Source organism: Podarcis muralis, chromosome 1 (assembly GCF_964188315.1).
Source record: "Podarcis muralis chromosome 1, rPodMur119.hap1.1, whole genome shotgun sequence".
NCBI classification, from domain to species: domain Eukaryota; kingdom Metazoa; phylum Chordata; class Lepidosauria; order Squamata; family Lacertidae; genus Podarcis; species Podarcis muralis.
In genome coordinates, this window is record NC_135655.1 from 124,317,477 (window position 1) to 124,334,960 (window position 17,484).

Here is a 17,484-nt window from a genome sequence, read left to right on the forward strand (position 1 = left end):
TGCGTAATTGGGGACAGATACATAATTGGGGACAGAGGCATAATCGAGGTAGGGAATAAAACAAAATGTTAAGAACTGCAGCAGAGTTACTGCAGTACATGCATGGTTCAGGGAATATTTCTCTAAGGGCAAAAGACCAGAAGGAAGAGTTTAAATCTTGCTTTTACTGTCGCTGGGTTCAATAGAGACCAACCTTTTAATTTCATGACATTAAGTGAAATTCATGGATGCTTTAGCTGAGTTCCCTGCATTGCAGGGGGTTGGATTTGACTCTTGGGAAGTCTACGATTCTATGACCTACCTAGCAAGTCAGATCTGCACTTTGTTTAAAAAAAAAAACACCAACCCTGTATTTGAGGAATGAATTATTGTGTGTCTGGTTCGTACGCTACAGGAAAGGAGGCACGGACAACCTCAGAAGAAATGGCCACACAGACTAACCTTAATTTCAGCCCTCAGTTCAGCCAACTGAGTCTCTGCCATTTGGCTAGCCAAATCTGTTAACCTCTTCAATTCTTCAGCTTTTTTCTGACGAGCGGTTAAGATTTCCACTGCCAAACAAGAAGGTGGTAATAATAATAATAATAATAATAATAATAATAATAATAAATTTTATTTATATCCCGCCCTCCCCAGCCGAAGCCAGGCTCAGGGAGGCTAACAACAATAAAATAGTACAACATTCTAAAATCATTTCATTATAAAATTAATTCAAATCAAATTGATGGCAACCATTGGGGTAGAGTTCTGTGAAGATTGCCAAAGGAGGGAGTCAGGCTGTGCCCTGGCCAAAGGCTTGGTGGAACAGCTCTGTCTTGCAGGCCCTGCGGAAAGATGTCAAGTCCCGCAGGGCCCTAGTCTCTTGTGGCAGAGCGTTCCACCAGATCGGAGCCAGAGCCGAAAAAGCCCTGGCTCTAGTTGAGGCCAGCCTAACCTCTCTGTGGCCTGGGACCTTCAGGATGTTTTTGTTTGAAGACCGTAAGTTTCTCTGTGGGACATACCAGGAGAGGCGGGCCCGTAGGTATGAGGGTCCTAGGCCTTATAGGGCTTTAAAGGTTAAAACCAGCACCTTAAATGGCAACAAAAGTTTAATGTGCATTTAATGTCAGAACAGGAATTGTACTTTGCCTGCAGGCCAGATCCACAATCTCTGCACCCTTCCCAGGCCAACTTTTGACAGGTTGATGGGAGTGCCCACTTCTCGGCCACTTGCTTTCCTTGGGGTACCTGCCGCACCTGGCAGTTCTTGAAAAAGCTCTCCTGGAGGCAACAACACTCTCAGGGAAAACCTGAGATGTGGTGTGAGCAAGGTTGCCCAAATCCACTTGTGTGAGACTGGGTGCAATCTTACGCAAAGAGGTGTGCAAGACAACCCTGGCTTTGAACACTACAAATCCCACTGTGACCCCAGCCCTCTCTTCCCATGCCTTTGGCTTGTGAGAATTCACCCAATTCCATTAAAGCCTACTTCCATAGTTAGAAACTTGATTTTTTGGAGAGGGGGTGGTTAACATTTCAAACCTTACTCTCAACCCAATAACCATGTGTGGCCTTATGATGGTTGAATGCACAGCAGCCCTCATTACTCTTAAAAGTGCAATTTCAGGCCAGAACATCCGGCACAAAACCTAGGTGCGATTCTATTTGCAATCCGAAAACTTTATGTGGTGAAATACACAGTGCTGCTTCTGAACAGATGAATGATTGCTTTTATTTCTGCAAAAGCAGCTATAAACACCCCTTCCCAATTGTTTCAAAGCATACAACATTCCCCATTTACTTTCATCTTTACTTACTGGCTTCCTCTTTAACTTTGTCAACTTCTGCCATTAAAGAGACTTCTTTGTCTATGATGCTGAAAATTAAAAACATGAGATTTAAAATAATTATATTCTTTCGAAGGACATACGGACAGTACCTTGGCACTTTGGGCACATATTATAAGCAATTTCTGGGAAGATATAAAGCATGGGCAAATTTCTGACTGCCGTGATAGTAATTCATCATATGTCGCTACTTTATTAAATTCAAGCCTGTGCAATTTATCTTAAGATAATTACTTGGCTGTTACCAACAGAACACAGTGATTACAAATGCCACCATTTGGCTAGTGGTGATGGTATTTTGCCCCACGTTTCCCATGCAAGTCCTCCATATATCAACTCAGAAGCAAGCATCACTGAACACACAGGAAAGTGTGCCCAGGACTGCAGCCTTACAGAGCAGGCTACAGTCACATCATGCCAGGACTGGTTATATTTTGCTGCTACGGCTGCTGTAACCAATGTGTGGTTAGTTCAGAGGGAGGGGATAGGGATATGGATTGGTGTGTGTGTGTTTCTGCATTAAACCTTGAGAATCATTCCATCTAAAGGGGGGATATAAACATGGACTATGCGCACCCCATAGTCACCTTTGACTGGACTTAACCACCAAGGGGTCCTTTACCTTTATCTTTACCTGTCAATTTTAACCAGCTTCTTCACCTAATAAATATTTTAAGAATGCCTAAATGTCACAAGGGATGTGGGTGGCGCTGTGGGTTAAACCACAGAGCCTAGGACTTGCCGATCAGAAGGTCGGCGGTTCGAATCCCCACGACGGGGTGAGCTCCTGTTGCTCGGTCCCTGCTCCTGCCAACCTAGCAGTTCGAAAGCACATCAAAGTGCAAGTAGATAAATAGGTACCACTCCGGCGGGAAGGTAAACGGCGTTTCCGTGCGCTGCTCTGGTTCGCCACAAGCGGCTTAGTCATGCTGGCCACATGACCCGGAAGCTGTATGCTGGCTCCCTCGGCCAATAAAGCGAGATGAGCGCCGCAACCCGAGTCGGACACGACTGGACCTAATGGTCAGGGGTCCCTTTACCTTTAAATGTCACAAAAGGGCACATCACAAAAGGAGGCGTTCCGAATAGGTGTAGGAAACAGTCTCATTAAACATAGCGCAGCCCCCAATGCATTTTGACAAAAGATGTTCCTCGTGGGCAGCATCTTAGAATTCTTTTCTTGTAAAGGAGCAACGGATTTGAGCTCCTGCAGTGCTTTCATGTCTTGGTACTTGAAGAACGTTCTACGCATGGGGCTCTACAACCCCAATGTGCAATATGGAGCGGCCTATCCAGACAGTAAGGCAGTTCATTCTACCCTGTATATGCGTTTGCTTCTGTCCTCCTTTTTCAGCAACGCCGTTCTATTCCTGCACCCCTTTGCTTTTTTTGCTGCCTAGCCCACCCCCCGGTTCTGCAAGCACGACACAAATTAGCATTAGTGCATATTATTTCCTGCACCTATTGGGGAAATCGTTTTTTGTGGTCTGGATTTGATTTAGCAATTCTGCTTCGGGCGCAGCTGAGATGCAATCTCCAGCAGATGGCACCGTATGCATAGGTTCTCTAGATGCTGCTGCTCAGAATGTTGGTCCAGTATCAGGAAGGAACATCTGTAAAAAATGGAGAGATCTGGCAGCTGGGACAGCGCCAAGCGCCCCCCCCCCATGTTACTTGCCCATGACGGATCCCAGTGACCCAGTTACAAACACCCCCATCTTCCTTCTGCGTGGTATGAGATGATATTACTGCAAAACCATTACAGTACTGGGCAGCTATTGTCTCTCCCTCCCTCCACTCCCCAATTCCTATTTAATATATTTTTTAAGGGTTTGACTTGGAACTCAGTGGCAATTTCTCCTAGCTCTTCAGCTTGAGTGTGTGTGTGTAGGGGATTTTAGGGAACTGTTATAAGAAGGAGCGTTTTTTTCTTATAACAGGAACAATGTGGTACAGTGCAATACAGTGTTAACATCATGCATCGTGGTGGGGTATGTTTGCTCATGCGGAGCCATGGGAGACCAGCCTGGGCTCAGATAGCAGCTCTTGGGGTTTGGTATGCGTTTACAGGGAACCGGGGATCAGATGTGTTATGTACTGAAGTTCTCACCCTGGGCCAGCAGGGGGATACTGTAGATAGTTTTCACTCAGGTCCACATATGCAAATAAGGGATTGAAAGTGACGTTCAGTGATTGGATAGTTACAGAAAATGGTTACTGTTGCCTTCTAGTGGAGCTCTATATAAGCAGGCTGGCTGAACCCTTCAGTTCAGTTCTGTTCTGGCCTGTGAATAAACAAGAGCTGTTTGAAGAATCGCTGTGTCGTCTGATATGTTCACCCACAACTTAACAAGATGGGCTGAATCAGTGGTACTCAAGAGAAAGCACATTTCTTAATCAGTCAGTCTCCTCCCTCCACTGCTGTGCAGGATATCTTCAGGAGAAGAGGAGGCTAAGGAGTAAATTCTACACAAATCTGGAGTGCAGTCTCTAAGACGGATAGATGGCACCTTGTAGCCTCCTTCTGGCAACTCCTGCAGCCAAGCTGGTGCCAAACATATTGCTCTGCTTTCCTTTGGGCCACATCAGTGAGGCTGAGAGGGAGGTCTTGTTGTCTGGTTAGCCCAGGACCTCCAAACACACTGTCCAGGCTTGCGCCCCTGGAGGGGGTCACTTTGATGCTGTTAATGCAGTGCTTTGACTTTACCCCTGGAGGCACACTCCATGGTCTCTTGAGACAGACGGATGCCAACAACAACAACCAACAACCACAAGGCTTTTACAGTGACCAATAACTATTCTCACATTTTTGTGGGGTAAAATAATACCAGTGTTCAGTAGTGGGTAAAGTTTGGAAGCACTTTCACCAAATCTGTTATGTACTGAAGTTCTCACCCTGGGCCAGCAGGGGGAATACTGTAGATAGTTTTCACTCAGGTCCACATATGCAAATAAGGGATTGAAAGTGACGTTCAGTGATTGGATAGTTACAGAAAGTGGTTACTGTTGCGTTGTAGTGGAGCTCTATATAAGCAGGCTGGCTGAACCCTTCAGTTCAGTTCTGTTCTGGCCTGTGAATAAACAAGAGCTGTTTGAAGAATTGCAGTGTCGTCTGATATGTTCACCCACAACTTAACAAAATCAATCGGAACTTTCTCCCAAGCATCAAGCTGGTTGTTGGATTTGGGAGGGTGGGGTGGGAATGTTTGCTGGTGAGGCGGATGATTTCGCAAGCTTGCAGCATGGGCTCGCCATGAGTAGCACTGACCTGTTTGCACCCATGAAATCGCCTAAATGCTCAGTCTCCGGATCAGTTCTGCAACAGTGTTTAAATGCTGCTGTTTATTTATTTATTAAAAAGATAAAGGATGAACACATCAGCAGATAGAGGTACATGTGGCACAACTGGGGGCAAAAATTAGGGCAGAAGGAAAAGGGAAATAGTGAGAAGGGACAGGACTGATGACGGAATCCGTGATATGTGTGTCTGTCACACGCATTGCAATGTCAGGAAAAATCTGCTGTGAATTCTCTTTAGATATGTGTCTCTGCCTTTGCCCTGATTTACTTCTCACAGGCAAAGTTACAGGGTCCTTTGAAGTAAGAGACAGCACTGTGAAATCTGAAGTGTATGCTGAGTGCTTGCCCATGGCAAATTAAGCAGCCAATGCATGTTTGGGAAGGTCTCTAAAGATAGCATAAAATCATCTCAGAGAAGATCCAGGTTTTGTGTGGCGATTGCTAATTCGGGCTGGCTTCTTGCTGTTTCCAAAAGGCCAAAAAAATGTCTCTCCCTCCCTCCCCATACTGAGAACTTGGCCCACAGTGTTATTGGAAGTTGGCTGCCTTGAAGGGCTTTAGAGTAAACAACATAAATCGTTTCATTGCTGCTTCAAATACCCCATCTAGTGAGAAATTTTATTAGTGGGAATTCTACATTCTAGAGTTCTGCTGGCTTCTGCACCCACACAAATGAAAACAAACTGTTGTTGTTAAGCAGAGGCTTGACAACCATATGTCAGGAGTGCTCTGATGGTGTTTCCTGCTTGGCAGGGGGTAGGACTCGATGGCCCTTGTGGTCTATTCCAACTCTATGATTCTATGATTCTGAAAGGAAGGAGCATATCCACTTGCACAGATAATCTTTGGAACATCAGCACCACCACGCCATAGTGATTACCATATTTTTCGCTCTATAGGACGCACTTTTCCCCCTCCAAAAATGAAGGGGAAATGTGTGTGCATCCTATGGAGCGAATGCAGGTTCCTTGGCTTCAGCGACAGCAACGCAAAGCCTCCGAAGCACAGAGGGAGAGCTCCCCCCCCGCGCTCCGGAGGCTTCGCGTTGCTTTTGCTGAGGCCGCCTGAAGCCCCCGGAGCGCAGGGAACTCCCGCTGCGCTCCGGGGGCTTCAGGCAGCTACCCACAAGCCTTCGGAGCGCAGCAGGAGTTCCTGCCGTGCTCCGAAGGCTTGCGGATAGCCGCCTGAAGCCTGGAGAGCGAGAGGGGTCAGTGCACACCGATCCTTCTTGCTCTCCAGCCTTCGCTTCGCTGGAGAGGCGCTGCACAGTTTCCCCTCTCTGCGCAGCGCCCCTTCAGTGAAGCGGGAGGAGAAATGGAAGGGGTTCCGTTTCTCCTGCCGCTTCGCTGAAGGGGCGCTGAGCAGAGAGGGGGAGAATTTTTTTTCCTGTTCTCCCCCTCCTATGGTCCGGTGCGTCCTATAGAGCGAAAAATAAGGTATGTAGTACATGAAGGGGGGGGGGGGGAACTTCCAGAAATGCTGATAGAAACATCAACAAAAGGTCCACACCCCACATGTAAATTTGTAGGTTAAGGCCAAAGGATCTTTTCACTGCTGCTGCAACGACTGCTGCATTTGCATGGAGTTTAGAAAAGGAATTCGGGCAAAGCACTAATAAAAATATTTGTTTATGTTTAGATGAATGCTTAGAACTGGAAATATTTTTTAGGGAACAAGATTAGTTGATTGCCAAGTGGCGTCTCAAACCCTAAATATGGCGAAACTACTTTTGTTCATTTTTTTGAGACAAAAAGAGGCCCCTTCAACTGTACGAGCTCTACATCTCTTCAATGGAATGTGCATAACAAGAGACAAAATAATTACCTAGGTGCTTAATGCAAATATATGCATGATTGCAGATCTAGAAAAGTGATTAGAAGCTTTGTCAAATGACTGATGAATAGAGCCACTGCCTGGCTGGGTGGAAACATGTAGGCAGGCTCTCTATTCAGCTAGGACCCCAGCAGGATAGCCATTAAATTACATAATTTTTGCCATGCTCTGGAATACAACACTGTTCCATTATTACCTCAGCTATATCCATTGTGCACAAGATTTGAATAACAAACCAGATTATGCTTCATTCTTATTCTTGATACAAGAATTAAGCTTGCTGGGGTGGGGTGGGGAGAGATTTAAACATGTGATATAATATAAAGCAACTGGGCCAAAGTCCAAGAGTAAACTCTGTAGGATATAGTTAAAATACCTGAACACACTGTAACAAAAAAACTCTATTCTGTAATAAAAATAATTGGATCCAACATTTTGCAAAGTGGGTTTATTCACCCTAACCTTTGCAACTGCTGGCCAAACACATACTGAACACTTTTGTTTTGCAGGATCATAGCCTGGATGCATGAAGGAAAGCAGGCTGCCTACACAGAGCTCTCCCCAAGCTCTCTGAACTTTGGGAAGATTTAGTTTAATGTTCTAAGCCTGCAGCATACAAAAGGGTATTCACCCATTTTTGGTTGTTTATCCAGAGTAGATGTCTGGAAAATGTCTGGAAAAAACTCAGAGGCCAGCATTCAGAGGGCTAGAAATCAAATTCTGCAAAAGATGCTGCTACCTAGAAGCAGGGACGCGGGTGGCGCTGTGGGTTAAACCACAGAGCCTAGGGCTTGCCAGTCAGAAGGTCAGCGGTTCGAATCCCGGCGATGGGGTGAGCTCCCGTTGCTCGGTCCCTGCTCCTGCCAACCTAGCAGTTCGAAAGCACATCAAAGTGCAAGTAGATAAATAGGTACCGCTCCGGCGGGAAGGTAAACGGCGTTTCCGTGCGCTGCTCTGGTTCGCCAGAAGCGGCTTAGTCATGCTGGCCACATGACCCGGAAGCTGTACGCCGGCTCCCTCGGCCAATAAAGCGAGATGAGCGCCTCAACCCCAGAGTCGGCCACGACTGGACCTAATGGTCAGGGGTCCCTTTACCTTTACCTAGAAGCAGAGGGTGGGGTGTGAGGTAGCAAAGATTGCAGCTGTGTGCTGTAGAAGCTGACTTGAACTCATAGTTTCTTACAGACCTGACTTCTCAACTGCAGACCTCTGCCCTATCAGAAACAGCAAGAAGTGTCTCAAGAGGCCCAATCAGGCTTGAAGAATTTCCCTTGTATGTTTGTTTGTTGCAAAGTCTGTTGATGGCCCAGTTCAGGGGTCAGCAACCCGCGGCTCCGGAGCCGCATGTGGCTCTTTTGCACCTTTGCCGCGGCTCCGGGGCGGATACTAGCGAGGGGAGGAGGTGCATTGGGTGCCCCGACACTCCCCACTGTTTTAAATGTCGCAATGGTTTTGCGGCTCCCAGGTTTTTTTCCTTCGGTCCAAGTGGCTCTTTTTGTCTTAAAGGTTGCAGACCCCTGGCCCAGTTAGTCTTCGCTCTGACACTATGTGGTATTAATATAGACAGAGCCTGAACACAATGTTGAACTGAAAGCAAACATTAGCCACCCCATTTTCCTTACCCAGCAGAACTAAGCTGTTCTGGTGTTTATACAGCTAATACCACACCCCTCGCCTCTTGTATGTAAATAAAATAATTCTATCAGTGCTGACTTTGGCTTTCCACCCACTTCCTGCTTTTTATTGCTCGTGGATTCATTCTATGTAAGTTTTCTTAGGACTGATAATAACGTCTGGAATTACTCTTCTCTCTGCCTCCCTCCCGCACCTGCTGTGTTACTCTGGAACCAATTTCTTGAAAGCATCTGGTGAAGCTCTGAAAGTACTATCTGCACATTTCCAAATATTTAAATACACTGAACTTAATGCTTGGCCTAAGCCATTTGGCGCATGGAAACGTTTGAGAGGCAAAAGGAGGCGAGCTGTTTCTCCAGTCAGCTCCGCACATAACACAATGACATCTAGGTAATTTCTTTCCCACAGTTTGCTTTGCAATGGTGGCAAACGACAGACCAAACGGTCCTAGGAACAGATGTTTGCTTTTCATTGGTAGCAAAGCAGTAATTTGGGGCGGAACTGTCTTCCTGATTCCTGTGTTGCTGCAGCTTACCTGAAAGGTACTGGGCAGGTGAGCTCAGGGCTGTGCTAACTCAGAAACTAAGCCCTGCTGTGTCCAATGGGACCACTCCAGATCATGCAATGGATCTCTTGGATCCCCTGCTCTCCCCACAGGGGTGATGTCTTCTTCCCACTGCAGCCCTGTTGTGCCACACAAACCATGCTACAAAGAAGCTTTTCACTGATAAACACAATGCACTTGATCCTTCTGACCGAGTCGCTGAGGGTCCTACTAGTCAGCAAAACAAACAGCTGCATCACATCTGTATGCAATCATCCAGTGACAGCAGAGGGACGGCTTCCGTTTTGCAGGTGCGGTGAAAACTCTACCGCATGCAAATATGTGTGTGTGTGTGTACACACATGTGCGTATCCCATCCTGGCATGCTTTTATATTTAGACAACATTTTTTCTCTCTCTCTTTTAAAAAATTATATCTGGCTCCTTTAAAGCTAGGAAATAAGTCCTCCTTATTTTTAAGGGACGCGGGTGGCGGTGTGGTCTAAAACACAGAGCCTAGGGCTTGCCGATCAGAAGGTCGGTGGTTCGAATCCCCGTGACGGGGTGAGCTCCCGTTGCTCAGTCCCTGCTCCTGCCAACCTAGCAGTTTGAAAGCACGTCAAAGTGCAAGTAGATAAATAGGTACCACTCCGGTGGAAAGGTAAAGGATGTTTCTGTGTGCTGCTCTGGTTCGCCAGAAGCGGCTTAGTCATGCTGGCCACATGACCCGGAGGCTGTACGCTGGCTCCCTCGGCCAATAAAGCGAGATGAGCGCCGCAACCCCAGAGTCGGTCACGACTGGACCTAATGGTCAGGGGTCCCTTTACCTTTACCTATCTTTTGTTTTATTACTGCAGTACATGCCACCCAACTGTTCTACACATGTACTGTATGCTAAAAAGACAGGAAGAGCATCGTTTTTTGATTAGGTGACTATTTGGAGCAGGGAAGAGGAGGGAGGCAGCAGTGGGAATCTGCTCATTCAGAATCAGTGTCTTCCTATCAGAAACATGGTGAGAATTAGAAAGTCAGACATAGATAGAAGACTTCCTGTTGGAGCTGCTATCATTGGCTTTGTGCCCTCGGCTGCTAAAGATGAAACTAGATAGCAGGCTGTTGTATGTGTGTGTTTCTTCGCCTGGAACATTTCTATAATCAAAAGCAGCTGCGGGAGTCTGCAACCTTGTAAAAATGGCTGGAGTGAGAAAGGGTTCAGCAGCTCCCATTCTCTGTACGTACTGCTTTGCTAAAAAAAACCCTGCAGCCCCTCCTCCAACTGCTCTTGATCTCTCTCAAGAGAAGCATCACCATCATTATTCTCATTTGCTAGTTGTTTTATACAAAAATAAATCTGAAAGCAACTGAACAAGCTGAAATACAGATAAACTAAATTAAAAGTCATGTATGATACAAATAGGGCGGGAGGTGGCACTGTGGGTTAAACCACAGAGCCTAGGACTTGCCGATCAGAAGGTTGGCGGTTCGAATCCCCGTGATGGGGTGAGATCCCGTTGCTCGGTCCCTGCTCCTGCCAACCTAGCAGTTCGAAAGCACGTCAAAGTGCAAGTAGATAAATAGGTACCACTCCGGCAGGAAGGTAAACGGCGTTTCCGTGCGCTGCTCTGGTTCGCCAGAAGCGGCTTAGTCATGCTGGCCACATGACCCGGAAGCTGTACGCCGGCTCCCTCGGCCAATAAAGCAAGATGAGCGCCACAACCCCAGAGTTGGTCACGACTGGACCTAATGGTCAGGGGTCCCTTTACCTTTACCTTTTATGATACAAATTATGCAAGCATGTGTGTCAGGTGTAGTTTCAGCCTCAAAATACTTGTGAAACTTGGGATATTATTACCCACCCTGTGACCTGTTGGTGAAATGCTAGCAAGAAATTATTAATTATAATCCCTTTTATTCTAGTGATGAAATTGGCCCACCACCCACAATGCAGTACTGTAGCTACGTAGGGGGGGGGGGGCTAGCCAGGTTTTTTGCCCCGGTGGAAACCTCCATTGGGGTGCCAATGAGGCACCCAGCCTGTGTGTGTTTGTATGCAAATGTGGGGGTGCGTGCCAAACTGGGTCTTTGACCCGGGTGAAATAAAGACTAGTTTTGCCCCTGCACAATGGCAAGGGGTAAGGTTCAGAAGAAAAATTATTTGTGCATCAGGTTAGACAGGACAGTCAAAGTTACATGTTTATAAAACAGAGCTGTCCTAGTTACATAGAAAGAATGGGCGCGATCTGATTTTGGCAGCAAAAGGGGAAAAGAGGCAGAATCATTTCCCCACCCCCCTATGTGGTTTATCTCCCCAAATGTTTTCACAGCTTCATTAACCATGAACCCCATAATCTGGGGCCAACTCCAAATCTGCGCCAAAAATTTGCATTGTACATCTGCTTTGTTGCAAAACTTTGGTACAGGTTTGGATGGGATCCCAAATTTGTTTTGTTGTCGCTGTGCTACAGGAAAACATTTCAGAAATAACAAGAACAAAATTTATATTGACAGAGCTGCCTTTCCCCCAATGTGGCATGAAATATAACTGAGCTGCAGTCACCTGCTTAGGTAAAATCTTGGTTAATAGGTCCTTGCAATTCTTACCTCTGAGACCAGCAACCAAAGAACATAAAATGTGCCAAGGTCTCAAGTGCTCTTTGTGGAGTAAGTCCAGTGAGACTGGAATGGTCCTCTAACGGAATGGACTTCTGAAATATCTCACATGACTTCCTTGTCCCTCACCTACTTACCAGCTATGTAGTTCTGCAAAGGCGGCTTTAATCTTCTTCACAGAATTATCCACCTCCTCTTTAATCATCATGCGGTATCTTGTCAGAGAAACAGTGCATCGCTGAAGATCTTTTACAGATTTTTCAATGTTCGGACCTGTAACAGCAAACAAACGTCAGCTATCATTCTGATGTCAAATTTAATCTGGAAGTAAGAAAAATTTCACTAAGCAGCAGCAGATGTGTTGGGCTGCAATTCGACGTAGCGCCAACGAGCGCTTTGTGCAAGCAGAACGACTTGTAAAGAAACCGTCATTTGCAAAATGGCAATTCCATTATGAAATAGACAGGGCTTCCCTGCTGCACACAGTAATCCTGCAACTTGTGGAGGAGGATAGAAGAAGGCAGAGATAGGGAACTCTCTCTCACCCTCATATTATGCCATACTGGCCTGATTATCACATCACTTTAAACCACAGCCAAACAAAACTATAGTTTCGTATGTGTACACCAGCATGCTGCTGAAATCACAGATGCTTTGACCCTTCTTATCTCCTGCTGAGCTGCTGCAAGCGAAACCATGGTTTGGCCTAATATTATATCAGAACATGGACTCATGGGTTCCCCTATCACTCCAAACAGCCATGAGCAGTAAGCAAAGAACAAACCTTGCTTGCATCTCACAGTTTATTTGCACTTGATACGTTCCATGAAATACCAGGGTGATAATGCAAAACAGAGTTCGTTACATACATTTTTGTCTGAGCCGTGAAAAAGGTGGTCTTCATGGATAAAGAGGCGGAATGAAGTTGGAATTGGTTAATCACTGAGGACACTTGGGCTGCCTTAAGGAAGGTCTGGGGAACTTGTGGCTCTCTAGTTATCGCTGGACCCCAAATCTCATTACACCCAGTCAGCAGCCTCAACTGTCCCGATTTAAGTGGAACATCCCGTTGGGGGGGGGGGGGCTTTGTGCTCTTGTGCAAGTCACCTGGCTCCCATGAGCTCACAGCCCTGAAAGACGCATGTGCTCACGCAGGAGCAGCGGCGGAGCACGTTGTCACGGTGCCCCGGGAGCACATGGGTGCATACCAGGAGGGTGAATGAAGCCCGCTGCACACCAACCCAGCCCTTGTCGCCACTTGAGCAACAGCATCCCTGAACCGCTTTGCAAGGCTGGAATGGTCTGATCAGATTCTAGCCTCGCAAGCGGCGCAGGGCTGACTTGGGGAGGGCGGCGTTAGCAGCGCCTCCCTCCCCAAAAAATGTGCCCAGGGTGATCGTCCTGGCAGCCTCCCAATGCTACACCCCTGCGCAGGAACACGGCCCCAAACGACATGCGTCCCAGTTTTACCCTGGGGCATGTTGGAGTGCATGTCAGCATGGCCAGGGATCAGGATGTTTTGAGATGTAGTCTAGGTGTTATGTACTGAAGTTCTCACCCTGGGCCAGCAGGGGGATACTGTAGATAGTTATGCAAATAAGGGATCGAAAGTGATGTTCAGTGATTGGATAGTTTTAGAAAATTGTTACAGTTACGTTGTACTGGAGCTCTATATAAGCAGGCTGGCTGAACCCTTCAGTTCAGTTCTGCCCTGGCCTGTGAATAAACAAGAGCTGTTGAAGAATCGCTGTGTCGTCTGATATGTTCACCCACAATTTAACACTAACCACATCTGGAGGGCCAGAGGTTCCCCACTCCTACTTTACAGAGAAGACAAAAACAGCATTGACATACGATGCTTCTTTTAAAGATTACTAAATGGCTGCACAGAATTTTTGGTAAGGTTAATAAAAGCTTTGGAAGTAAGGGGGGAAAATGCACCGGGTTGCACTTCAGAGCAAACAAATCTCTTGTACCTCTTTTCTTGACTGAATCCTCTGGTTTTATTTCAAGATGGGCTGTGGGGACAGACGGCTTAACCACGGATGTCTTTGCCTTCAGCCTACCAACACTGCACTGAGATGGGTGGGAGGACTGGAAAGGATCAGGCAGCTGTGCACTATTTGCATATTTTCGTCCTGCTTCTATAGGTATGGTTTTTTGGTCTGCCTTTTGATCTGCAAAAACCCAAAAACAACAAGATGGAAGATCAATGGCGGAGTTTCTTGTATCGGTTCATGTGAGAAATCAGAGGCTCTTTCTCGTGGGGGGAAAATTCTAAAGGTACAGAGGAGAGGAATTATAAAAGGTCCATGATTAGAAATGTCATCCTCCTGCTTACTTTTCCCATACTCTCTTACAACTTCTGGTGCTGGGGTCACCAACACAGCGCCCCTGGGGCTGCATCATGCCCATAAAGACTTTTACTGGGCAGGTGCCTCAGAGTTTGAGCTTTTGTTCAAAGTAAGCAAGTCTCTAGTCCTCCTAGATTCAAGTTATGGGGGAAATGGTGCAGATTCTAAGTAATTTCTGTGAAATCAGAGCAGTGCGGTGTGATCACCTTGTATGTTTTCCCTCTCTGCTATCAGACTGCAACAGTGTGTGTGTGTACAGTGGTATCTTGGTTTATGAACTTAATCCATTCCAGAAGTCCGTTCTTAAACCAAAACTGTTCTTAAACCGAGGCTCGCTTTTCCTAATGAGGCCTTCCACCGCCGCTGCCCTTCCACCGTTCGGATTCCGTTCTTAGACCGAGGTAAAGTTCTCAAACCGGGACACTATTTCCAGTTTTGCGGAGTTTGTAAACTGAATCGTTCTTAAACCGAGGTAAGGTAAAGGTAAAGGGACCCCTGACCATTAGGTCCAGTTGTGACCGACTCTGGGGTTGCGGCGCTCATCTCGCTTTATTGGCCAAGGGAGCCGGCGTACAGCTTCAGGGTCATGTGGCCAGCATGACTAAGCCGCTCCTGGCGAACCAGAGCAGCACACGGAAACGCCATTTACCTTCCCACCGGAGTGGTACCTATTTATCTACTTGCACTTTGACGTGCTTTCGAACTGGCAGGTTGGCAGGAGCTGGGACCGAGCAACGGGAGCTCACCCCATCGCGGGGATTCGAACCGCTGACCTTCTGACCAGCAAGTCCTAGGCTCTGTGGTTTAACCCACAGCGCCACCCATGTCCCTTAAACCGAGGTACCACTGTACAATCAATATTGTGTGATCTCCACAGTCAGGACCAGCAGGACATAGCTGACTTCCCATGGTGAGCATAAGGTTGCCAGGCACTGCAGCTTATCCAATTTTGTGTTATGCCATTCACCCCATTGCAGCCATGTTATGTTGTGCCACACACACCCCAGCACTTATTTTGTGCCTGGGATCTCCAGCACTCTCTCAAAATCCCAAGAAGTTTGGCAATCCCTGTTCTAGTGAGATGTATCTCATCATGACAGAATATCACCATGAGCTTTCAAACATCTCCCTACGTCAGTCAACGATGCTGAATGGAGGTGGCCTGTTGGCATGATAGGATGCACCAAGAATCATTAGAACCAGATACAGGGAGAGGCCACTTTTCGACAGCAGGGATGTCTAAGGTTTCCAAGGCAGTTTTTCCTGTTTTCACGACATTTCCCTGTTAGTTTCCCTCTTACTGTTCACATTGAGCTTTCATATGATATACAAGGCACTTCTGGAAATATAGTACATGTTTAGTGTTCATTTCCATGTTATTTGCAAACAGAACTTTTCAGTTTGCAAAGAGAAGGGGTGCTAAACTTGAGCAATAGTCTACTATATTGGAAGACATTCAAACATAATGCAGAAGTTAACTGTTAGAAAAGCACCGGTAAAACAGAATAAACTGTCGTGTGAATGCAGCCTAAATCCCTCCCTGACACATTGTGTAGTTTCCATTTGTTTAATTCTTGGCATTTAGAATGTGCTTTCAAATGTTCAAAGTGCTCCACGTACTTTACCTTGTTGTAATGTTTGTTTTATATTGCTGTTTTTTAAAAAATTGAAATTGTGATTTTAAATTTTAGTAAGCTGTTCTGAGTCGTGCTTTAGGAATGAGGAGGAGTGGGGTATGTTTTAATAAATACATGAAACAAACTAACCACCTTGAAAAGTAGATCAAGGAACCCTGTAAGGTAGATCAAAATAACTTTATTAGGTTAAATCCAACGATTTCTCCGACGATCCTCACAACTTCAAGAGCCTAAGTTAATGCTTTATTATTTTGATATATTTTGCTTTAATTGTGTTTTTGTTTTGTTGTAAAGGCTTCTCAGCAAACTTTGTGACACATGGAAAACTGTGTTCGCTAACAAAACTTAAAACTCGAGGGCACCAGAGGTACTGCCAGTGTTACAAACATCTTAATGAGAAATCAATTGCCGGTGTCTCAAGCACCAGAACAGTACCCTTTAGAATCTCTTTCACACAGAGCTGAAACACTATCTGAGATGTAGCTCTCCAGTCACTGTATTAAGGGCTGAGTGTTTTATCAGGTTTGCTGATAATGGGATGAGCTCAAAGAGTCTACTCTGAATCCCAAGCTGCCACATGCCAAGGACTGGCTGTTTTATCTCGATATTTTCAAACCCCCTAAAGAGGGGGTGGGGGAGCTCACCCTGAAGCTAGAATCCCTTTCTTATTATAAAGCTACTTTGAAAGGTCAGCTAGGAGTTGGGGAAATTGCCAATTGCCTTTCGCGAGAAACACCACAACCACCACTCTATAACGAAAAGTGATTTTGGAAAAACTTCAGGCGCTTCTAGGCAGTGCCCACCACATATCTCTATGTGGCTTTTCTATATAAAGATGTGTCCACCAGCAAGATGTCAAATGTAGTCAAAATCTAAGCTATTCTAACTGAATAGAATTCCTTCATTCACTCTCAAGACAGATACCGTATTTTTCGCTCCATAAGACACACCTAGTTTTTTGGAAGAGGAAAACAAGGGAAAAAAATATTCTGAATCCCATAAGCCAGGACAGCAAGCGGGATCGCTGTGCAGCGATCCCACTGGCTGTCCTGGCTTATGGGATAGCCGCGCGCAGCCTCTCCTGGGCAAGGGGAGCCTTCATCCCCCTGCCCAGGAGAGGCTGCGCGCGGCTAAGGCTCCCCCAAGAGCCGTGCTCCCTTTAAAGAGCGAGCGGAGTGTGTGTGCGACTCTTGGGGGCTTTTCACTGAGGAGGGAGAAGGGCAACCCTTCTCCCTCCTCGGGGAAAAGCCCTGAAGAGCCACACACACACACACTCCACACGGCTCTTTAAAGGGAGCACTTAGCAGAGCCTCTTGCCTGCATTCGCTCCATAAGGCGCACACACATTTCCCCTTACTTTTTAGGAGGGGAAAAGTGCGTCTTCTAGAGCGAAAAACACGGTATATCATGAAACCGCTTTGAAAGCTTCCTTGCTGCATTCAGGCAGGATTTTATTACGTAGGGTTTAGCTGTAACACAAAAAAAATGTCCTGCAAGTCCACAAGGCAGCAGTCTGATTTCTTTTTCTTTTTTTAATTTAAGGCAATCATTACTGTTATTAATTAAATTTATGTACCTCCCCTTAGCAAAAGAGTGGATTAAAATGTAATTAAAGGGGGGGTAACCACACCAATAAAATATACGATTAAATTAAAACCAATAAACATGTCAGGCAATTGTGTTTGCGACACCACAAGCAACCTCCCCATCTCCCAGTTAGTCTTGCAATTGTTTTGAAAATGTTTC

The 17,484-nt window shown here is 46.1% G+C and overlaps 1 protein-coding gene across 1 annotated transcript in view; it reads right to left on the minus strand.

The window, feature by feature from the left end:
• Positions 1 to 17,484, minus strand: part of SPATS2L (spermatogenesis associated serine rich 2 like) — a 37,848-nt gene that overhangs the window by 7,018 nt on the left and 13,346 nt on the right. The window contains exons 6-9 of the mRNA XM_028751483.2: positions 13,724 to 13,924; positions 11,885 to 12,020; positions 1,797 to 1,855; positions 442 to 551 (exon numbers count right to left, since the gene is read on the minus strand). Of these exons, the coding sequence (XP_028607316.2) occupies positions 442 to 551; positions 1,797 to 1,855; positions 11,885 to 12,020; positions 13,724 to 13,924 (506 nt within the window). The remainder of the gene's footprint in view (positions 1 to 441; positions 552 to 1,796; positions 1,856 to 11,884; positions 12,021 to 13,723; positions 13,925 to 17,484) is intronic.